Raw genomic sequence first — 24,389 nt, 5'->3', positions numbered from 1 at the left:
GACGACCACAAAAATTAATGGCCAGAACGCAAAAACAAAAAGTATCGGTTTTGTTCGAAAAGGTTAAATGCGCTTATTCAATAAAGGGACACAAGAGGCACTGGAATGAATTCCCCGCTCTTACTACAAAGATACAAATGTAGGGGCAGGAACTTTGCCGAATGGTCCGGCGTGCCTGGCCCATATAAAGACATAAAAAAAAACTGATCGGGATTCGTCCCCGGGAGCGTCCTATCCAAATTACCACATTTCAAAGGTTTCGTTTGTTGTTGTGAAACAAAAGGTGTCATTTAAATATTGATGTTTGGGATTTCCAAAAATCGAACAGTGTCAATACAACCGCTAAATGATGCTAAAGAGCAAAAACACCATTGTTATCGTGACTTACAAAACTTATACTTCGGTTTAAAAGTAATAAAGATGAGCAAATGTTTTGCGATTTTTAAATTGTTAATGTAATTCCATGATGGACTGGGGTTTACGTTGGTTCCAAATCGAAACTTTGTCTTCAAACCATTACAGAGCATCAGAGCGTAGTTTAAAAAAGTAGTTAACCCACGATTCAGCTTTCAAAGCGTTATAACGCTTGGAGTAAATCGCAGAACGAAAAAGTAATAAGCGTTTCAAGCTCATTTTATGCGAGTCGCTATCGTTGGTCTGCAACATGGCTGGATTCTGCACTATGGCTGAAATATATTCACAGCGATAATATGTGCATGCAGTCATTATTGGTCAGCACAAAATCGACCCACCCGGGAATATAAAAAGTTTAAATTAATTATATGCCGGTAATAATTACTTATAAATCAAAACTTACTTTATAACTTTTTCTTTATTTCTATTCCTGTAACAGTTGATTTAAAACAATTTGTCACACAGAGGTAAAGCGAACCTTAATTGCAAGTTTATGTTGGTTACCCATGATATATCCAAGTAACAAAAAAAATGAGAGAGAAATTTACAACGGAAAACGGAAACGGAAAAGTTTCGCAATTTGAATGTGTTAAATAATTTACTCCTAATGCAAAACTTCTGCCTGATTCATTATACCAATGTGCACCAAACTTAACTGTTATTCGCCGGGTAGAACTTTGCTAACCTAACTGCAAACCGCAAGAATCAAACAAAACGCTTGTTACGTCTAATTGCCTCATGTGGGCGAGTTTTGCCTCAGGAATGCACTTTACATTTCTACTTGTTCAAAGGCAATATTTTTTTTTAGCTGTAAAATTTATCACTTTAAGTAAATTGTGCTTGGATCAACATTTAAAGTTTTCCAATTCCCCAACGTTTCATCGTGTGCTTTCCGGTCATTACACCAAAGGAAATTTTACACCAAAGTTTGTTTTCTTCAAGTACAATATCACTGCTTTTTTGTTCATGTTTGTTGCCAAATACCAGCTTTGGCCAGCTTTGTGTTTACAAGGTCGCGCGTTCTAATCCCTTTTCCATTGTTTGTGCAATCATTGCTACAATCCGGCGGAGCCTTATGGGTTAACGTTAAACTAATAGAAGCCACTAATTTTACCAAGCCCCACAAAAATATTAAAGTATAATGCATCAGACTATAGAAATGGGACAGTTTGATGACCGACTTGTTTTAAACATCATGCAAACCGATAACGCAAAAAAGGGGATCGAAGTAAATACGTGCACTGGTCGAGGTCTTGATTTCATGATCTTGTCCTGGGCACTTTAACCCATGATGTGTTATGAAGTGTTTGTGTAAGCTGACCAATTGCCCTGCACAGAATTTGAACCCGTTGTACACATTTGTGATGTGTATTTCCCACATAGCGATGTTTATCCCGTTTGAAGTCCGAACACGGTTGCGTCAGTAGGTCGACATCAATTCGCAGTTAATTATTGGCTCACATTCGACTAAAATACAAGCAAGTTATTGTTAGTGGTTATATTCACCAACTGTGTGTACCCTGCACAGCCCCCTGACTAGACGGGTCGCTGTACTTTGAATCGGGCTGTTTAATTGCATTAGTCATCGGCGATTAGGAGATCCAAACAATCTTAAATGTTTCACAACAATATATTGGTTTATATATTACAACATTGTTATAGACTAAATCAGATTTGTGTACTAAATTTGTAAAATACAATAGGCCAGAACTAAGTTCAATTTACTACTTGTTCAGCGAAAAACTAGACCTTACTTGCGTTATGGAATAAAATTACTTTTTTTTCGCAGGTTGGTGGTAAAGGTTTCAATTTTTGCTCGTAATTTGTCGTTCTAATCTAAACGGTTATTCGACTATACAATCGTTGCTCTTCAAGCATATTTTTATTGTAATTTACCCGACGTTTCGGCGTCCCATACGTAAAGTACAAAGTTCAATATGTCATAAAGATGCCTCTCGTGATGTCAAAATTCCGGTTAATTGACAATAAAAATCTGTTTGAAGGGAAACAACTGTTAATACAGCATAGCTTGCAGGAACAGCTTATTATTAGCACTTCAAGTGTTGTTTGCTTAAATGGGTCAAAGTGTCGCGATAACAGCGGCAACTTCTCTTAACGTGTTGCGGCCACAGCGACATTAACCCGGCGTCAAAAGGTAAAGCATTTTGCCAGTCATAGCTGTTTGGTTAACCCTATGAGAAGGATCATTTGTTACCCACATCAGCCGTCTGCCTGTGTTTACCGGAACAGATAAGGTGGTGACGGAAATATGGAGATAAGAATTATGCAACGAATTTTTTCGATCGCCTTTGTTGAGGTTGTTCCTAACAGCACGTAGCCACAAGGTATTGCAGCATTTGTTTAGCACTTCTAAAGGCTACACACACTAACACATTCACGATTTTTTGACTGTATTGGTAAAGTAGGCACCATGCTGTCCACTTTTGGAGTCAAAGTAACGTTATACCGCAAATAATAACTAACTTACAAACGTAAAGAAACCAAGTGTTAACATATGAATGCAAAAGGTATAACTAGATAAACAAGCATCCCACTATGAAGGCCTAAGTTTCGGCTTTCCAAACCGAACACATCAAGTTCACTGGCTGAGGAAACTCAGTGCAGGTATTTCAGGTTTTCGTGGCTTGAACAAAAGTAAATCAAAGCGCTGTTGTGTTGGTAAACTCGCTGGTATCAAACGCCATGTTTTCCGCCGCCGCCGTGGTGTAAGAAGGCGGTGAAGAAGAAACTGACGATTCAACACTTTCTACGTCATCGTCGGCAACGGCGTCCTTGCAGCAGCATTTGCAGAGAAGATACTTAGTCATGATGCGATCGTACGGCTTGAGAGATCGCAAAGGAAGAGGAAGAAACTCCCACGTCCTCATGGATGCGGGAAGCCACTGTGGTTTGTGCGTCTGAAGAAGATTGGTTGCTACGATGAAGATCACGATCACAGCCACAAGGATCAAGACCGAAAGAAGAGCCCAGAGATCAGCAATCGAGAGTGCCAGGAGGATAATTGGGATGACGAAAAAGACGCTGATGAGATAAAGTACAGCAAACCATCGGTACTCAGCCGTCGTGTTGCCAAGGAACTTTGCTCCTCTGATGGGGATGCGCATAAAGGGAACAGGATACCAAAGTAAAATCCCGGAAATATTAAAAAACAAATGAACCAATGAAATTTGCAAAGATTCCTCCAATCTGGACGGATCGCTGGCGAGAGCGGCTAATATACTTGTGGTGGTCGTGCCGATGTTGGAACCCAATGAGAGCGGGTACATTCTGTTAATGCTGATTACTCCGATCCCAACGAGAGGAGTAAGGGTGGAAGTGAAAACCGAACTGCTTTGCACAACAAAAGTGATACCAGCACCAACAAGCATAGCCAAGTAACCTAAATGTACACAAACCATTAGAATTTGAGACTTTGACTTGAGTCTGATACGTGAGGTTGTTTAACGAACCTGTAACCCATCCAAACGGGTACTTGAAATTGGTGTTGACAATTTTTTTGATGATCCTCGATACACTACCCTGCATCATTGAGTTTAAGACTTTGACCATGATTAGGAGGCAAGAGCAGAGGATAATTAGAGACACCACGAGAAGAATTATTCCTGCCTCCACATCCGACAAACCAGTGTTTGCAAATAGGAAATCATCGGGAGATTTGCCTGTGAAAAGACGAATTTTATCATCTACAATACAGATTTATCAAAGGAAAACAGGAATAACATAGGTGGACTATAGTATAGTCTTCTCAGGGCTTCTCAAACTGTGGATCGCGATCTAAATTGGGGTCGCGCAATATAATTTTGGGGTCGCGAAACACCATGCGTTATTATGTCCCTGTCACAATAAATGGTATACGTGCGTAAATTTATTGTTTAAACATCATTCACGTGTATATAGGCTATACTCATCAAGGGGTCACGTAGAAATTTCTTTTCTAAAATGAGATCGCAGAGCAAGAAAGGTTGAGATCCCCTGGACTACACCACCCGTAAGTGAGCACTATAACCTACATTTTCTTACGCCAACAACGACTTCTTGCTCGTATATTGTCGTCATTTCCATCACAGAGGTTGTGTAAGCTGCTGTAGAATTCGTAATGCCAATAGTTTGGTTGTAAGATTCAGTGACGTTAATGTAACCTGGTCTTGACTCGCACCAAATCTACCAAGAGCTTTAATTTAGAGGTAGCAAAAACAGTAAATAAATACTTTTCACTGAAATAATACACAGAATTTACTCAAACAGGGCGGCAGACGATTAGCGTCAGTATAATATCGCCGCTTTTCTTACACTGACTCTGATCGCCTGCCGCTCTTCTTGAGTATTTTGTTTATTTGATAAATGAAGACAGATCCGTCGGTCAACACTCTGTTACACAGGCTGATTCCTGCAGTAATAAAAGCGCGATGTACAAGTCATAATGTTGTATATGAGTCCTTACATTGATCATGCTTGATTCCGGCTCAAGTGGCACCATCTGAGCAACTAATGTGATCACGGTTTCATTGATTTGCACGATAGACTTCACCAAGGGGTCGGTTATAACCTGAACGCAAATGGAAGCGACATTTTAAAGGCTTTCTGGTGTAGTTGCAGAGGTTAAGAGCAGCTTTACCTGGAGCATGTCAGGAGCGTCTGAGCCACCCTGGATGTGGAAAGACGTGATAATGGCTTCTGTTATAGCGACAAGGTACCCTGATACGACCTCAAGTGGTAGAAACACCAACACAGTGAGAAGATTGAAAATGTCGTGGACGGTTGCCCCGGCGAAAGCTCTGAATAGATAAGGCGGTTTGATTTAACCAATATTTTGTGTGGCAATTTCGATGGTTATTATGGTAAATTACCTTCTGAACTGCTCCTTGTCCATGGATTGCGACAACGAGACGATCGTGTTTGTAACTGAAGTTCCGATGTTGGTTCCCATTATAATGTAGACTGCGTTTTCCACCGACAATACTGCGAATAGTTTAATGTTATAAACTAGCGGTTGGCAACAGAACTGTAACAGAACTTAAGTGGGATTTTATTTCAGAAAACTGTGACTAATGCGCTATTATGGCAGTGCATTTTTACATCGTTATAGCGACCCCGCCGGTTTTTGTTTTGTTCAAACCGATATGCAATGACGTCACTTACTTCCCGATGCAACCATGGTGATGACAATGGATGTGGAAGTGGATGAGCTCTGAACCAGCACCGTTACCAGGATACCGATTATGAGGCCAGTGATCGGATTGCTAAGGAACGAATCGTTTGAGAAGATTTCACCCGCCGTCTTTCCAGCTGTAATGCATGTACCACTTTTGCCATGTTGATAATTTTTCAAAAAACAAACTCTACTCCTTGATATTTTGCATTTGTTTTGAGATCCAAGTATCGATCACTGCCTAAAGATTATCTTACAGTTATGTATGTATGTAGCTGCATTTTTACCTAGAATTTGGAATGCGTCTCCAAGCATGCTAATAGAACAAATAAAGACGTATAAGCATCCCAGCACCACGGTGACCTTGGTCAAGGTCAACAGCACCGATTTTACTTTTTCTGTGGTAGTTTTTTCGCTCCATGGTTCATAATCATCTGGAAAAAAACACAATAAAAGGTTGTAGCTACAACATCTATCCATAATCCAGCGAATAAATGGATATTAATTAGGTACTGTATGTTTCACAAACCACGGTATGGATTGCAACAGAATAGCTTGCAGTAGGAGCAAAACACATGACCCTATTATCACTTGTTTGCACGAAGCCTTATGTTCATACAATATTGGTGACTTCGCAGACAAAAAGACAAACTCAACAAGCAACTTAAAACCACATGTTTACCGTCTTGGTCCCACTTAATTGCCCAAGCATCTTCTTCTTCCTTAGGTTTTTCTTCTATTTCCAAAGGAATGTCGTCAAAACCTATAGTAGTTGGCAAAATTAGTGGTGGCAAATTAAAAAACGCAGAAACCCGAAAAAAACTTACCCTTTGTGCTAATTCCAGTTTTTAAATCAGTTTTTTCTGCACAGGCCATTATTGTTGTTTGTTTTTGAGAAATTAGTGTAAATTTTAGGTTAAGGTTTAAGTTAGTAATGCCGGGTTGGTTCTGATTAAAGCAAAACAAAAAATTATTCAAAAACAAAACATATTTTATATCGTTCGTATGTTTGCAAAACAACATTACAGAAACTTGTCTAAACTTGACTAGATTTCCGCTTCATTTCGGCATTAAGCATATCGAACCATATACTTCACCACATATGACATATTACACAAAATATTAATTGTGAACATTTTAAAAAATATTCTTACTACAAATTCCCTTCACTGCCAGTTGATAATTTCAGCAACTTTCGCAATTTTCTGGTTGCAAACTGAGCCGTGGGGGAACAGTTTTATACCCAACAGTCACAAAGAACGGACCCAACTTGTTACTACGTCCCCGGTAACGCCCCTGCCCCACCCACACACGCCGAACACGCGTGATCCTGAAGTTGCGAAATCCCGCTGACTACGGACCGATACTTTGGCCTGAGTAGTGCAAACATTCGTGCAAAGTTTTAAATGGCGGTTCCTGTCCAAAAGCGTCGATGCTGTTAAAATGTTGATCTAACGTTTCTTGGCAGATTCGATATGACTTTAGGACTAGGTCATTTTCGCAATTTTTTGGTAACTAAAATCTAATTTGGCATATCAGTATACGATTTTCGATTTCAGGTTGTTGCTTGTTTCTAACAAGATAACAGTTAGGAGACTTATAAATGAGTCCAAAAAAGTGTCCAAAAATGTACAATAAGGAATTTAAAAGAAAAAATGGTTCGTGTATGGAGTATCACTTATATATAGTTTAGAGTTTACTATAAAGATTAGAAATTTGTTAACAAAACGACTAAAGTTAAAAAAATCCAAAAAAATCTCCCCTTGTACAAAATCTTTTTGCCCCGGAAAGAAGTGTTTAACGTTCATTGTCGCACCGAAAATGAAATCTACATTTTTTCAAACATTTGCTGCAACAAAAGACCAAGAATTTTTATGTAATACTAAAAATTAACAAAAAGAAACACTGAATGAGAACTTGAAGATTGAAAAAAATCACAAAATATCAATGAAATAAAACAATAAAAACTATTCAAACAAATTTGCGTAGTACTAGAACTTAATCATAATACAGTGACAATAAAATTCATTTGCCTTCATTTAAATAACATTCCAAGCAGTTTTGACCTGTTTGCATTGATCGGTATGTACAAATAAGTCGTGGACACTTAACTATGTGTCGATGTATCAGTAGTACATCAGCTAAACATCATAGTTGTTGGATCCATTTTGATTCGATGGCTCTTCTATTGGCAGCATAAGTGCAATCTGTATTCAATTCTCACAAACCTCATCGTACTAAAAAGCAGTCACGTGAGTTTTATCCTCAGGCGTAAACGCTTCGTTATCTGCTCCATCTATTGAGTAAGGAGGAGGTGATGATTGAGCAGAAGAAGATTCAATACTTTCCACATCCTTATCTTCTGCATCCACAACTGCTCCCTTGCAGCAGCATTTGCAGAGAAGATACTTGGTCATGATGCGATCGTAAGGTTGAAGGGATCGCATCGGAAGGGGAAGAAACTCCCACGTCCTCATTGATGCGGGAAGCCACTGTGGTTTGTGCGTCTGAAGAAGATTGGTTGCTACGATGAAGATCACGATCACAGCTACCAAGATCACCACAGAGAGAAGAGCCCAGAGATCAGCAATCGAGAGTGCCAGGAGGATAATTGGGATGAGGAAAAAGACGCTGATGAGATAAAGTACAGCAAACCATCGGTACTCAGCCGTCGTGTTGCCAAGGAACTTTGCTCCTCTGATGGGGATGCGCATAAAGGGAATCGGATACCAGATAAGGATACCGGTTATGTTGAAGAACAAATGAACCAGGGAAATTTGTAAAGAGTCCTCAAGCCTGGACGGGTCGCTGGCGAGAGCAGCTAATATACTTGTGGTGGTCGTGCCGATGTTGGAACCCAAAGTAAGAGGGTACATTCGCTTCAGACTGATTACTCCGATCCCAACGAGAGGAGTCATTGTCGAGGTGAAAACCGAACTGCTTTGCACTACGAAAGTGATTCCAGCACCAACGACCATTGCAAGATAACCTGCGAACATCAGTGGTTACAATAAATCAAGGTTAAGCAGTAGCTAAGTTAATTACTGTTGGTGAAGTTTGGTCAAAAACAAGTGCTAGAGCAGGGGTTCTTAACCAGCGCCCTTGCCCCCTCCCCCACAAGGGGCCACGATCTTTATTTCGGAGAAAATCATTCACCGAAAGTCAATGAGTCTTTTTTTCTTTTATAATGCGCAGAATTGAGTGTGTGTCGGGGCAACAGGTTTTATAGGGTAATATAAAAGGCAACCACCGGACCCGAAAGTTACTTTTAGGGGGCCACGGTCAATGGAAGGTTGATAACCACTGTGCTAGAGAGAGCGTTGACAACGTAAATGCATTTTATTGCCCAAAATCTCTGCAGTCATCGCCATTTAGTGGTTATAGTAACAACTAGGGATGGGCCGAACCGAGCCAGAACCCGAGTACTCGGTACCGAGCATCGCTGTTTTTAATGCTCGGTGCTCGGCCGAGCAGTTGCACAAACTGACCCGAGCGTTAAATTCGCATATTCGTGCGCTGCTAACATATGTAACTAGTGTTCTAAAGGGAGTCTATAAACTAAAACGAATGATTTTTCAAATGCACTAGATGGTGGAAAACGCGTACTTAAAGGGCATGTACAGCTTAATAAAACACCGCCGGTGACGTGAGAGGCCTTGTAGAGCAAAAACGTAGAAAGGGGATTTTTTTGTGACGTCATAATGCACCGAGCGTGCTCAGCCGAGCACCGAGCATTAAAGAGTGATGCTCGGTGCTCGACCAAACAGAACACTTGCAGTTTTGGCCCATCCCTAGTAACAACCATTTAGTGGTTATAGTAACAACACTAACTGTCTGCATTTTTGGAGAAATCCCGTTTGAATAGGTATTCGAGCTCTTTGCGCACTTCAAAATTTAGCTAAATGTGCGGCTGACGTTGGGAATGGTGTTAGTAGATTTTTCAATTAGCACGGCAGCAAACAGCATATTTTGTACTTTTGCATTCACATTTTCTGGGATTATATGTGACAAAACTAGCTCAAACAATAGATTATGCCTGGTTTATCAAACCCTGATGCCGCCCACTCCGAAGTATTAAAAAAATAATTATAATTTTTAATGTCGAGAAACACTACAAATTTACCTGTTACCCAGCCGAAGGGGTATCTAAAGTTGGTGTTGATGACCTTTTTAATAACCCGTGATACAGTGCCTTGCATCATAGAGTTGAGAACTTTTACCATGAGAATAAGACATGTGCAAAGGATGATAAGAGACACTATCAAAAGGATCACACCCGCCTCGACATCGGAGAGGCCAGTGTTAGCAAAAAGAAAATCTTCCGGTGACTTGCCTAAATAAAAAAACAGATGTAAGACTTTTGCTCCAGCATAACGTTAGTATCAGTAGACAAACCCGTAAAGAAATATAACGCCATCATGCCAATAAATGTAAAAGCTGCAAACAGTTCGACCTATTAGGTCTCATCAGTGTAACTAGTGATAAGACATAGGCCATAGTGGCTAGTGTAGCCGTCTGCACTGATGAGATCTTATTGGTCGAAACAGTGTGCACTGTATATTGGTCGAAACTGTAGCTTAATTTTGCGCATATTTTATTATTTATTGTATGTTGGAAAGGCAAAAACCTACATTTTCTTACACCAACAACAACTTCTTGCTCGTATATTGTCGTCATTTCCATCACAGAGGTTGTGTAAGCTGCTGTAGAATTCGTAACGCCAATAGTTTGGTTGTAAGATTCAGTAACGTTAATGTAACCAGGTCTTGACTCGCACCAAATCTAAAACCACGAAAAACATAATTAATATTTGAAGGGTTTGTCACTTTACGTTGTCACTTACATTGATCATGCTCGATTCTGGCTCAAGGGGGACCTCTTGTGCTACAAGTGTGATAACAGTCTTGTTTATTTGCACAATAGACTTCACCAATGGATCAGTTATGACCTGAGCACAAGACAGCCGCGTGTAAGTATTCAGTTCACACATTACTTGCACACAGTGGTGGGATTCAATTTTTATTGTCAGTCCGTTATATCACAAAAGTCATATTTTTCAGCCGGTTCTGTTACAAAAAGTCCATTGACAGTAACCAGTAATGCTAACCGGTTCGCTAAACTCGTAAAATTTCGTGAGACGGTTCTATAGAACCGGTGCGAACCGGCTAAATGCCACCACTGCTTGCACACATATTTCACAGCTTAAGTCTTAGTACCTTGAGCATGTCTGGTGCATCGGCGCCACCTTGAATGTGAAAAGAAGTGATAATTGCTTTTGTCATCACTTCTAAGTAACCTGAGACCACTTCCAGAGGCAGGAGTATAAGCACTGAGAGCAGATTGAAGATGTCGTGCACGGTGGCACCAGCAAATGCCCTGTTTCGAAACACTTGTTTTTAACATTTTACGCTGTTAAGGTTTAGGGTTATTTGGACAAAAATACGGGATTAAGTAATGTATTAAAAATGTGTTTACGTGCACATAAACTCGTTTACCACAGTGACGCATTGTTGCTAAGCGTCACGAAAAACACAGGACACGGCTGCGAATAAAATGCGGTGGCTGCAGTAAACAGCGGTTAAGGAGAAAGAACTTTAAAATTAAATCACAGCAAGTCAGTCGCAATGACTAAGGCAGACAAAACATGGTCCACTAAAAATGGATGTAATGTAGTTGATTGCTCTGCCTTTCAGATGCAAATTCGTAAATGCATATTAAAGTCGTAGTTACGTAGACCCGAAAGTTGGATTTAGCTACGATGAAGTTTTAGTACGTATTAGATGCGCACACACAATCATAAAGGAAATATGACTTTTTGGACGCCATTGGTGTTTACAAAGGTCGTTACAACGGCCAAACTGTTGACAAGAAATTTTGTCCGGGATTCCCTTTACATTACTCACTGAAAATTACCTCCTAAACTCTTGTTTGTCCATGGATTGCGACAACGAGACGATCGTGTTTGTGACTGAAGTTCCGATATTGGTGCCCATTATAATGTAGACCGCGTTTTCCACCGACAAAACTGAATTGAATATAACTCAGGTTAAAGTTATGGCAAAATTACGAATTAGTGAATAAAGTGTTGACTCTATGGGTCATTACATTATAATCTTTGAATTTACAAGGTACATTTTTTGTTTCTTGTGATTTGATTATTTACAAAATTATGATTTGCATTTGTAATGAACGTTGACCAACTTTTGATGACCTAAGTTAGTTCTGGCCTATACACTATGTCACTTACTTCCCGATGCAACCATGGTGATGACAATGGATGTGGAAGTGGATGAGCTCTGAACCAGAACCGTTACCAGGATACCGATGATGAGACCAGTGATCGGGTTGCTAAGGAACGAATCGTTTGAGAAGATTTCACCCGCCGTCTTTCCAGCTGTTGAAAAAAAACGGATAAAATTTCTATGAAATAATAAGTTAAGATTATAGAAGTCATACCTAGAATTTGAAACGAGTCTCCAAGCATGCTTATGGAACATATAAAGACGTATAAGCATCCCAGAACCACAGTGATCTTCACTAAAGATATTGCAACAGCTTTTACTTTTTCTTTTGTTGTTTTGTCGCTCCATTTCTCGTAATCATCTGTGATACAAAAATGCATTTTCATCGGTGGCAAACCTTTACGCACTACGCACCGGTTTAAACCAGGCAAATTATTGCAGCCGCCTAAAAAGGACGAAAGTTTCAGTTTTGTAACTCATCGGTCACAATCACGTTGATTTAGTAAGTCACTGGGTTTATGTTGTTGCAATACGGTACTTCCACCTAGGGGTGATAGATTATTCCCCCTAGGGGCCTTAAGTACAACGGACAATAAGCTACCTACTGTTTCTGTGCTGCCCGGTACCAAATCTCCACCGTCCGGTACTGGCCGCGCCACTTTATATCCGATCGTTTACTTCACGGGTCGGCAAGCTTCTATGCACTGCGGACCGTTTTATAAAAGTGCATTTTTAACACGGACCGGCTACCTTTAAAAGTATACGGCCCGTTAACGAACTCCTCGAGGACCGGGCCTCGGCTCGGCGGTTGCTGACCACTGATTCATACTTAAAGAATTTCGTTCGAAATAGATTTATACCGCTGTTGTATTACAACGAACTTGCAGAAAATTAAATATACATGTTGGCAAATTTTTCTATCCAGTTTTGCGTTGCTTTAGAAGGAATATTTGCAGCTAACTTAAAGAGAAAACTTAAATGTTAAAATTCAAAATTTTAACATTTACCATCTTTGTCCCATTTTATTGCCCAAGCATCGTCGTTTTCAGGACCATCATCTTTGTCCAAAGGTATTTCATCCAAACCTACGTATTTGCAAATACATTTATATGACTTGATAGTTTTTATGATCGAACTCAAAAGCGCATAACTTACTGCTGTCGGAGATTGACATTTCCAAATCCTTTTTCCCGCTATCAGCCATTTCTGTTGTTTTGCAAATTTACGCAGCGAATTTTTATTTTTAATTTATAATTCTATGATTTTAAGAAAAATATTAAGAGTTTTTTTGCTGTAGGGCCTAAAATATATTTTAATCGTTAAACTATATGTATAAAGTGTTGGGCCTTTCACTGCCTGCCATACGATGCATAAGTTGAATAAAATTTACGCGGAATGTTTCTGACTGAATTTGACTTGAGAAAATTAACCCCGTTTTTGTTTTAATACGAGGATGTCTCTTACTTGCAGGAAGAAAAACAACCTAAATGACAATTTTAAATAATCCTTTGCCTAAATCTTTCCTGAACTGGCGATTACATGGGTTTTGACGAGCATTTTATACTCGTTAAGCAAATGACGAAAGAGGCAAAAATCCAGGACGGGTACACACCTACACCACGCCCCCTTCACGCAGAAAACGCGTGACCAAAGCATGGAAAAGAAAAGTCTAACACTGGTTGCATAAACCCAAGCTGTGGTGGGCAAACATTTGGCCAAACAAGAATTAGCTCCAGATTGTCGGTGTGGAACCATCACGTGAATAACGAGTGCTGAGTGGCAAAATAGCGCGGCAGAAAACCACAAACCTATATAATACGTGATGGACTTCAACTTCTAATAGAATGTTTGAGCATTGTCTGCCTATGGACTTCGACTCTTCTAAAGGCTTTGTGCACTTATCTTGAAAGTGCAAAGTAGGCAGAAAGGATGACCACAGAAGTGTACATAAAACGACGTTGCCAGTCCGCAATTAAATTCTACTGATATTTTGTCTGGGTAAGACTAAACGATATGTCTTAATAATTATGCTAGTTGACGGGGCAACATAAAACATACTAATTCTAGGCTCAATACCGCTTTGCCAATTTTCCACAGGAAGGGTAACTTCCCCACTTAAAGCAGCTTAATTGTAGCCGGGAAAAACCTCAACAATATGTGATGCTATACAAAGCAAGAATGCACGTCTTGACTTATTTTAACCTTTCCGACTGTTTTCCCTAATGTTACAAAATTTCGCTTCGTTCCAACTCAAACCCAATACACTCTTGCGCTAATATATGCACAAGATCGATGAGCCGGCGTTTTTAATGCAAAATACATCTGTGTATTTGACAAAGCAAACAAAATCCACCAGGGGGGTGATGACTTGCTTCAAAAACATGGTTTGGCACTTCATAATATTTACTTAGTCGTGTGTTTTCGTACTTTCGCTTGGCACCGTTTGAGACAACCCAGCCGTACGTGATTAACACCATTCCTAAATGTTATGCACACGTTGTTAATGTAATATTATGATCAGAACCGCAAAATTTGACAAGCTCGAGACAGCCTAGTAAACTATGTCGAAACGGGCGGAACACTTATGGCATGAAACATAGTATGTCCTCGATCATGAATTTGAGAGTCTGATTCAGCATTGTAAATCCGCTGTTTGCAATGCAAAACAAGAATTATTGCCGTAAAACTTATTAATAGCACTTGGCTTTACTGACGATAAAATAGGCATTATACAAGTTTATTGTATTGCAAACATAAACCGACTTTTATTCGTGTATTGCAAACGTAACACAAGTTAAGTTAATGTGTTCCACGAAAGAAACAAAGAACCACAAAAATTTGTTAAAGTCTTAGTGCATAATCACAAAACTGCTTAGGGGCAATTACCATTTACAAGGTAAAATTAAACAGGAAATCACTAATAAAGAAGGTTTATTACTTTCATTATCAGAGTGTATTTTGTAAGTGTGCACAAAAAAACTATTGCCAAGAGTGCTTTTATCGTCTTAAGCTGTTGTTAACAAAGTCAATAGTTACAACATATTTAAAACATTTATAAACTAAATCGCCGCGTAAAAACTAAATCGAGATACAAATATTGTAAGTGAACTGAACTTTCTAAAAAGCCATTGCCAGTTTCTGCGTTCGTCGCAAGGATTATAACTTTTATCTTGCGCAAATATTTTTACTGTTTCCAAAGTAAGCTCGTATAGTTTACGACCGTTAACTGAATGTGAGGCCAAGCTGGCAACATGCGACCCATATAGATTGCACTGGAGCTGCAAGAATATCGGTCAGTGCATATTCTTGACAATTCTCCCAGTTGTGTTTCTTCGATTTTGGGGTGTATTCAAGTTGGTTTTATACACCGTATACTACGAGTGTACAAATCCTGCGAGTTTGGTTAAGCTGTGCCCGATCGCGAAGTACATGCCCAAAACCCGGTTCAAACCCTATTTTTCCAACTGGTAAAGCCCTAATCAGGCCTAAAAGTTGGTAAAAATGTGATAAAAAATTTTAAAGTCATGCCCAAATCAAGCCGGTGTTTTCCAAATTCAAGGCCGCAAGGCCTGGACCGAGTTACAGCTCTATTTACAGCATGTATTTTGGAACGGATTTTGCCACCATAACATAAAACAGTTTAATCATAAACATAACTGCCAAAGAACTTATGTATATAGAATACATTATGCAGGCGTTTCAACAATCACTGTTGTCATCATCAGTGCAGGTTGTATGTACAAAAGTTCTTTGGCAGTTATGTTCATTAAATACTCTTTAAGTCCGTGTATAGCAGGGGTGGGCAACCTTTTTTACTGTGGGGCCAATTACAATTGTCAAAATTAGATCGCGGGCCGCACCTGTGTATAACACAAGGTGATTTTACTTAGTTGCTTACCAAATATGCTTAACCACAGGCAAAGTTTTCATTTGATTCTCGCCATATATTGCCAGGTCGCAGAAAAATAGCACCGGGCTTATTAATATACTCAAAAATGTATAATAGTTGGACTCGTTTGCCAGTACATTTGGAATCCAAGCGTATCTGCGGGCCGCACAACCTTTAATGAAGGGTTCCATTTGGCCCGCGGGCCGCAGGTCGCCCGCCCCTGGTATATAGTGTTCTCAAACTTGAAAGCTTTAGCACATGCAACACTGAATGCAGATAATCCGCGTTAAAACGTTTTCAATAAAATAGATTTACCACACATAAGCTCTATGGGAGATTTGTTTTTACAAAACTATTTCATGTCAAACAAAGTAAAAAACACAAACGATGTTAACTGGATAAAAAATGGAATAAAACACAAATTTCTATTGTCCAAACACCTTTAGCTTATATATCGATTTGTTTACCAAGCCAGCGAACATGGGATGTCAGAAAATATTTGTGCATTTATGACAGGAATATAGCGCAAACATGATAATAACGACCCCAGTATCATAACTAGTTTGACGATGGATTTTATAACCCATTACATAATACTGACAGGCTGTATTGTTTCGACACAATTATTAGGCAGGCAGTTATAACCACTGTTTGAACAACGGTTTACGAGTTGTTGGTCTATATTTTAAATAGGTTCAGATTTATGACATAGGTTTAAACCGTTTACGTTATTGTACATCGATGTTTGCTAAACAGCAAGTTTTTAATGTTTGGTTTTATGAGATGAGAACAAGTTTATGACGCCGTGCATGTGTGCACTGAAATATATAAACTTGCGGTCGTGCGTTTAAACAAAGAACTCTTTTTCTATGCATTTTTTTCGGCACTGGTTTTATAAAGTGCTTTTTTGACCTGTGTATTAAGAAGTGTATTTTTTTTGTTTGGTCTCAGTGGAACTGATGGTTAATATGTGAAATGTGGATGCTCTGGGCCTTCGATCTAATAGATTGAAACATTTTTACAAGAAACCGTTGTGTAAACAGGAGACGTATCAATTTTCTTTGCCCGTTTTTTTCTGCAAGTAGTAAATCAATGTCCAGTTAAATGTAAGTGAGCTTGTGGTACAATGACCGGGTGGTGTTAACATAACCTTTCACAAAGGACAGTGTTGGTTTTTAACTACAAAGGCAAATGTAAAAAAATATGACATTTCTGCTAACGTTCAAAAAGCAGTCCAACAAAAACAAGAACCTTGTATTTCACACCTCTAAACTAAAGTTTTAATTAACGTTCTAGCACTGTGTTTGTGCCAGTTTTCCGCCTGTTATCGGTAGAGCTACTAACATAGGGCTAGCATATTTCCATCCTCAAAAAGCCTTGTGTGGGATTTATATTGTGTGGGATTATAAAAACAATTGTGTAGGGTAGTGTTTCATTATCCCGACAAAGAAACGCAAAAATGTCCCATCACCCAGAAAAGGGGCGGGTACACACCCACGCCGCACCTCCTCACGCAGAAACCGCGTGGCCAAAGCATGAAAAATACAAGTCTAACACTGGGTGGCATCAACCGAGGGCGTGGTGGGCAAACATTTGGCCAAGAATCAGCCCCAACTTGTCGGTGTGGAACCATCACGTGAATAACGAGTGCCGGGTGTGAGGCCAAGCTTGCGACACGCGACCCATATAGATTGCACTGGAGCTGCAAGAAAGTTGCTTAGTGCGGATGTCTGATGTTCTTTTTGGGGGGGTTATTCATGCTGCATCATGTTGTTCGTTTTATACACTATACACTACAAATTTACAAATCCTGCAGGTTTGGTAAAGCTGCTGTGGCCGAAAGCGAAAGCACAAGCTCCATCCCCGGTTCAAATCATATTTGTTTAAACTGGCAAGCCCAAATCAAGCCTGTTTCATAATTCAGGCCTGAAAAACCAGGCTTGGAATACAATTCTGTTTCCAGTTAAGGATTTTGTCACGATTTTTGCAACAAAAACCCACACTCTGAACGCATAACTTAAAACCAGCTTTAACACATGCAACTGGATGCTGACAATCCGCCTTTAAACGTCTTCAATAAAATATATTCACCACACATAAACTCCATGACAGGTTAGTTTTTACGAAACTATTTCATGTCAAACGAATTTAATGCGAAAGTAAACGCAGAGAACAATCAACTTTTATGGCAGCAGCCTGTTGGGTAAAGAACCTGTAAGGTAAAGAGTTATTTTATTTAATGACAGGTAACAAAATGCAAACGTTTTTAAGTCCGTACTTGAAAATTGACAGCAGCGAAAAATTTGTCGTGCAAAAGTAAATTTATGTTTTTAAAAGCAATGAACACAAACGATTTTTTTTCACGTTTGGTCTAAAAGTCTGAAAACTTTGGATGTCTCAACTGATTTAAAAATATCTTGTTGGTTTTTTTCTCTAATTGGAACTGTTGGTTAATATAGGGAAATGTGGTGCACTTACTTACAGATAAAATGCTCTGCGCCACTGACCTAGTCACCTTCGTAGATTGAAATATTTTTATGAGAAACCGTTGTGTGAACAGTAGACGTATCATTTCGTGCGTCCTGTTTTTTTTGCGAGCAGCAAATCAATGTCCAGTTGAATGTAATTGATCAACTGTGAAGCTACAACTTCTCCTGTTTCTGATTGGTTGACAGCGTTGTGGGCGTTACCGACGCAGTCACGCCCTGTCAACAACCGGCGTCAACGGTTCACTGCCTGGTAGCTGTAATTAGTGTTTCATGCGCAAAATGGCCGCATCTGCATGATTGAAATCGGTCTTTGGACTCCTGAAAAGGTTGAGTTACGCAATCGTGAAGGCAGTTTCTTCGTTGCGTGACCATAGCAACCGATCTGCTGAGTTGCGATATTTGAGATACTACGACAATATTATAATATATTTGTACACAAATATACTAATATAACATTTGCCATGTTGAAAAATCGGCAAAACAACACATTGATTTTCAGCACCACCAAATTATTAAAATTACAATTGCCAATTATAAGGGAATGAGATTTTTGTGTTTGACCATGAGGTCGTTATAGCTAACAACTTTCGGCACAGCATACCTTTTCTGACCCCCGCCCCCTATCAGCAAGCAATCTTACTGGAGCACGAGCCGGCCACTAAACAAACATGGTGGTTTACTAAAGGTGGGCACGCCATGAGCTTGTGGTACAATGACCGGGCGGTGTTAGCATAACCTTTCACAAAAGACAGTGTTGGTTTATAACTGCAGAGGCAAATATAAAAAATATGACATTTCTGCTCACGTTCAAAAATCAGCCCAACAAAAACAAGAACTTTATATTTCACACTTCCAAACTGAAGTTTTAATTAACGTTCTAGCACTGTGTTTGTGCCAGTTTCCCGCCTGTTATCGGTAGAGCTACTAACATAGGGCTACCATATTTCTATCCCCCAAAAGGAGGACAAATTGTTAAAGCGAACATGAAAAACACGCCCCTCCCAAAGAATAAAACAAAATAAAGAATTAAAAGGTATTGAATAATAATTCGGATAAAGTTTAACGTTAATCACATCACCACACAAAAATAACCTTGTTTTTTTTCAAAAAAATGTAAAATCCACCTGTATTCTCAAAAAATAAGCTGAAGATTAATGTTTTCAAAGGCATAATTGTCATTTACGGGTTGGTAAATCAGAAATTCGTTGAAAAGGAGGACATTTGGGCACTTTTTCTTGTCCTCGGAGGACAACTTGGTTTTTATCAAAAAGGAGGATATGTCCTCCAAAAAGAGGACGTATGGTAGGCCTATACTAACTAACACCATTCACTGGAGACCTACATTTAGCTAATTTTCCACAGGTGGCGCAAAAAGCTGAATTATTTATTTAGCAGTTGAAGAGGGGTTGGTTTAGGACAGGGCTGGGGAACCTGCGGCATAAAGGCCGCATGCGGCCTTTTAGGGCTCTAAGTGCGGCCTTCGAAGTCAAAATACATTTGATGATGTTGATATTACTACGGCACCAGGTGCTGAATAATGGACAGAAACGTATTTTTTCACCTTTATTTCACATTTCTACTTGATTAGTTCTGGTGTGGTACACAAAGCGATAAGCGATAGGACTACCAAAAGCCCAAGGTTCCACAATCTTACTTGTGTTGCAATAGAACAATTGTTTGCGCATAATGGAATGTCTTAAACACGTCTGTGATGTCACAAGCTGCTCTTAGATCATTGATATTTGTAAACAAGCGAATTTCCAGGTTAAATATATCCTGAATGTTTCAGTTAAAGTTGAAAATGTAGTAAGGAATTTTAATTAGATTGGACCGTATGTCCTACAGCTCTACGAGGAGATAGCAAAACGACACTAATGTGATCTAAAAAGTTTGAACATCACTGTCCTTGGCCTGGGAAATAGTCTGTGCGGCCTAAACGACTGTCGATAAAATGTTTGGTGGCCTTTATGAACAAAAAGGTTCCCTACCCCTGGTTTAGGATGTAAGTTTTTAAAAATTTTACATCTAAAACTAAGTTCTATTCTAGTTCAATTGAATTTTATATGCTTATATCTTACCCGGACCCTAATAGTAGATTTTTCCTTCTCACCGTGTGTGGGGTTATAAAAACAATTGTGTAGGGTACTGTTTCATTATCCCGACACAGAAACACCGCAGAAATGTTCCCCTCACGCAGAAAAGGGGCGGGTACAGGGCGGGTACACACCCACGCCGCACCCCCTCACGCAGAAAACGCGTGGCAAAAGCATGAAAAAGACAAGTCTAACACTGGGTGGCATCAACCGAGGGCGTGGTGGGCAAACATTTGGCCAAGAATCAGTCCCAACTTGTCGGTGTGGAACCATCACGTGAATAACGAGTGCCGGGTGTGAGGCCAAGCTTGCGACACACTACCCATATAGATTGCACTGGAGCTGCAAGAAAGTTGCTTAGTGCGGATGTCTGATGCTCTTCTTTTGGGGGTTATTCATGCTTTATCATGTTGTTCGTTTTATACACTATGCACTACAAGTTTACAAATCCTGCAGTTTTGGTAAAGCTGCTGTGGCTGAAAGCGAAAGCACAAGCTTCAACCCCGGTTCAAATCATATTTGTTTAAACTGGCAAGCCCGAATCATGCCTGTTTGAATTCAGGCCTGAAAAGCCAGGCCCGGGATTCTGTTTCCAGTCAAGTATTTTGTCACGATTTTTGCAACAAAAACCCACACTCTGAACGCATAACTCAAAACCAGCTTTAACACATGCAACACTGGATGCTGACAATCCGCCTTTAAACGTCTTCAATAAAATATATTCACCACACATAAACTCCATGACAGGTTAGTTTTTACGAAACTATTTCATGTCAAACGAATTTAATGCGAAAGTAAACGCAGAGAACAATCAACTTTTATGGCAGCAGCCTGTTGGGTAAAGAACCTGTAAGGTAAAGAGTTATTTTATTTAATGACAGGTAACAAAATGCAAACGTTTTTAAGTCCGTACTTGAAAATTGACAGCAGCGAAAAATTTGTCGTGCAAAAGTAAATTTATGTTTTTAAAAGCAATGAACACAAACGATTTTTTTTCACGTTTGGTCTAAAAGTCTGAAAACTTTGGATGTCTCAACTGATTTAAAAATATCTTGTTGGTTTTTTTCTCTAATTGGAACTGTTGGTTAATATAGGGAAATGTGGTGCACTTACTTACAGATAAAATGCTCTGCGCCACTGACCTAGTCACCCTCGTATATTGAAATATTTTTACGAGAAACCGTTGCGTGAACAGCAGACGTATCATTTCGTGCATCAACTGTGAAGCTACAACTTCTCCTGTTTCTGATTGGTTGACAGCGTTGTGGGCGTTACCGACGAAGTCACGCCCTGTCAACAACTGGCGTCAACGGTTCACAGCCTGGTAGCCGTAATTAGTGTTTCATGCGCAAAATGGCCGCATCTGCATGATTGAAATCGGTCTCTGGACTCCTGAAAAGGTTGAGTTACGCAATCGTGAAGGCATTTTCTTCGTTCCGTGACCATAGCAACCGATCAGAGTTGCGACATTTGAGATACTACGACTTTATTAAAAAATATCTGCAACACTTTGAGAGATACTAATAGAACATTTGTCAAGTCAATTGATTGCTAAGAATTTGTTTATAAATCGGCAAAATATTAAGTTGATTTTCTGTACTTCTAAATTAATAAAACTACAATTGCCAATTGTAAGTGAATGAGATTTTTGTGTTTGACGATTAGGTCACTATATTGCTAACGACTTTGGGCACAGCAAACCTTTTCTTGATCTCATTCCTCAATTAGCAAGAAAGCTGACTGCAGCACGAATCGACCAGTAACCAAACACTGTGGTTTATTGAAGGTGGGCACGCCATGAGCTTGTGGTACAATGACCGGTTAGTATTAACATAACCTTTCACAAAGGACAGTGTTGGTTTTTAACTACAAAAGCAAATGTAAAAAAATATGACATTTCTGTTAACGTTCAAAAAACAGTCCAACAAAAACAAGAACTTTATGTTTCACACTTCTAAACCAACGTTTTAATTAACGTTCTAGCACTGTGTTTGTGCCAGTTTCCCGCCTGGTTTCGGTGGAGCTACTAACACAGGGCTCCCATATTTCCATCCCCCAAAAGGAGGACAAATTGTTGAAGCAAACATGAAAAATACCTGAGGATATGTCCTCCAAAAAGAGGACGTATGGTAGGCCTATACTAACTAACACCATTCACTGGAGACCTACATTTAGCTAATTTTCCACAGGTGTCACAAAAAGCTGAATTATTTATTTAGCAGTTGAAGAGGGGTTGGTTTAGGATGTAAGTTTTTAAAATTTTACATCTAAAACTAAGTTCTATTCTAGTTCAATTGAATTTTATATGCTTATATTTTACCGCGACCCTAATAGTAGATTTTTCCTTGTTATCACCGTGTGTGGGGTTATAAAAACAATTGTGTAGGGTACTGTTTCATTATCCCGACAAAGAAACGCAAAAATGTCCCATCACCCAGAAAAGGGGCGGGTACACACCCACGCCGCACCCCCTCACGCAGAAACCGCGTGGTCAAAGCATGAAAAAGACAAGTCTAACACTGGGTGGCATCAACCGAGGGCGTGGTGGGCAAACATTTGGCCAAGAATCAGTCCCAACTTGTCGGTGTGAAACCATCACGTGAATAACGAGTGCCGGGTGTGAGGCCAAGCTTGCGACACGCGACCCATATAGATTGCACTGGAGCTGCAAGAAAGTTGCTTAGTGCGGATGTCTGATGTTCTTTTTGGGGGGGTTATTCATGCTGCATCATGTTGTTCGTTTTATACACTATACACTACAAATTTACAAATCCTGCAGGTTTGGTAAAGCTGCTGTGGCCGAAAGCGAAAGCACAAGCTTCAACCCCAGTTCAAATCATATTTGTTTGAACTGGCAAGCCCGAATCAAGCCTGTTTTAATTTGGCCTGAAAAACCAGGCCTGGAATACAATTCTGTTTCCAGTTAAGTATTTTGTCACGATTTTTGCAACAAAAACCCACACTCTGAACGCATAACTTAAAACCAGCTTTAACACATGCAACTGGATGCTGACAATCCGCCTTTAAACGTCTTCAATAAAATATATTCACCACACATAAACTCCATGACAGGTTAGTTTTTACAAAACTATTTCATGTCAAACGAATTTAATGCGAAAGCAAACGCAGAGAACAATCAACTTTTATGGTAGCAGCCTGTTGGGTAAAGAACCTGTAAGGTAAAGAGTTATTTTATTTAATGACAGGTAACAAAATGCGAACGTTTTTAAGTCCGTACTTGAAAATTGACAGCAGCGAAAAATTTGTCGTGCAAAAGTAAATTTATGTTTTTAAAAGCAATAAACACAAACGATTTTTTTCACCTTTGGTCTAATTGTTTACCAAGTCTGAGAACTTTGGATGTCTGAACTCATTTAAAATATCTTGTTGGTTTTTTTCTCTCAATGGAACTGTTGGTTAATATAGGGAAATGTGGTGCGCTTACTTACAGATAAAATGCTCTGCGCCACTGACCTAGTTACCCTCGTAGATTGAAATATTTTTATGAGAAACCGTTGTGTGAACAGCAGACGTACGTATCATTTCGTGCGTCCTGCTTTTTTTCTGCGAGCAGTAAATCAATGTCCAGTTGAATGTAAGTGATCAACTGTGAAGCTGCAACTTCTCCTGTTTCTGATTGGTTGACAGTGTAGCGGTCACGTGCTTTTAAGCCATCATTTTGGCACTTTGGTTTGGCTAAGCATTAAGTAATGAAAAATTTTAACTTTGCAACCATGACTTTTCGTTCCATGGAATGTATATGCTGCTTTTGCGACATATGGTATCGAGCGGTGTAACTTTACTGTTCCATGTGTTCTCACGATTCAGTAACTGTTGAAACACATATTCAGTGTCGTTGTTACATGTTCCCGTCTTCCTGATATTTTCCAACAGCCTGACCATAAGACAGGCTGTTGCGTAAACCGGGTGTTTTGAAATAGTTGTGCAATCCATTGCAGTGCTGCAAATCTTTGCAAGCGTTTAACTTAAAACAAACTAATAACTGATGTGAGTAAAAGAAGGCACTGTTCTGGAATGATCGCACGAAAAACGAGTATCAGTTTAAAAGACAATGTTTTATCGTTGATCTCT

The 24,389-nt window shown here is 39.5% G+C and overlaps 2 protein-coding genes across 2 annotated transcripts; both read right to left on the bottom strand.

Moving 5' to 3' along the window:
* Positions 1-2,662: 2,662 nt before the first annotated feature.
* LOC145239460 (sodium-dependent phosphate transport protein 2B-like) lies at positions 2,663-5,943 on the bottom strand. Its single transcript, XM_080102780.1, has 8 exons — positions 5,872-5,943; positions 5,575-5,721; positions 5,283-5,394; positions 5,051-5,210; positions 4,877-4,981; positions 4,446-4,596; positions 3,885-4,094; positions 2,663-3,814 (listed from the first exon to the last, which is right to left on the bottom strand). Exons 1-8 carry the CDS (start codon positions 5,897-5,899, stop codon positions 3,075-3,077), a joined length of 1,653 nt encoding a protein of 550 aa, XP_079958906.1. The 5' UTR covers positions 5,900-5,943; the 3' UTR covers positions 2,663-3,074.
* Positions 5,944-7,422: 1,479 nt separating this feature from the next.
* LOC145238177 (sodium-dependent phosphate transport protein 2B-like) lies at positions 7,423-13,107 on the bottom strand. Its single transcript, XM_080101262.1, has 10 exons — positions 12,982-13,107; positions 12,834-12,911; positions 12,041-12,187; positions 11,832-11,978; positions 11,498-11,609; positions 10,801-10,960; positions 10,428-10,532; positions 10,216-10,366; positions 9,708-9,917; positions 7,423-8,573 (listed from the first exon to the last, which is right to left on the bottom strand). The coding sequence occupies exons 1-10, from the start codon at positions 13,028-13,030 to the stop codon at positions 7,822-7,824; spliced, it is 1,911 nt and encodes a 636-aa protein (XP_079957388.1). The 5' UTR covers positions 13,031-13,107; the 3' UTR covers positions 7,423-7,821.
* Between the last annotated feature and the right edge of the window lie 11,282 nt (positions 13,108-24,389).

The sequence above is a fragment of the Phallusia mammillata genome, chromosome 7 (genome assembly GCF_965637545.1).
Source record: "Phallusia mammillata chromosome 7, kaPhaMamm4.hap1.1, whole genome shotgun sequence".
Taxonomy (NCBI): domain Eukaryota; kingdom Metazoa; phylum Chordata; class Ascidiacea; order Phlebobranchia; family Ascidiidae; genus Phallusia; species Phallusia mammillata.
This window is presented reverse-complemented; position numbering and strand designations above follow the sequence as displayed.

Excerpts from the sequence above, each read along its gene's own strand:
- LOC145239460 (XM_080102780.1), bottom strand. The coding sequence starts at position 5,899 with ATGCTTGGAGACGCATTCCAAATTCTAG. Across the intron at positions 4,095-4,445 it reads CGTTGTTGGCGTAAGAAAAT|GCAAATCTCCCGATGATTTC; the intron begins GTAGGTTATAGT and ends GTCTTTTCACAG. Across the intron at positions 3,815-3,884 it reads CCCGTTTGGATGGGTTACAG|GTTACTTGGCTATGCTTGTT; the intron begins GTTCGTTAAACA and ends GTGTACATTTAG.
- LOC145238177 (XM_080101262.1), bottom strand. The coding sequence starts at position 13,030 with ATGGCTGATAGCGGGAAAAAGGATTTGGAAATGTCAATCTCCGACAGC. Across the intron at positions 10,367-10,427 it reads CAGAATCGAGCATGATCAAT|ATTTGGTGCGAGTCAAGACC; the intron begins GTAAGTGACAAC and ends TCGTGGTTTTAG. Across the intron at positions 8,574-9,707 it reads CCCCTTCGGCTGGGTAACAG|GTTATCTTGCAATGGTCGTT; the intron begins GTAAATTTGTAG and ends TGATGTTCGCAG.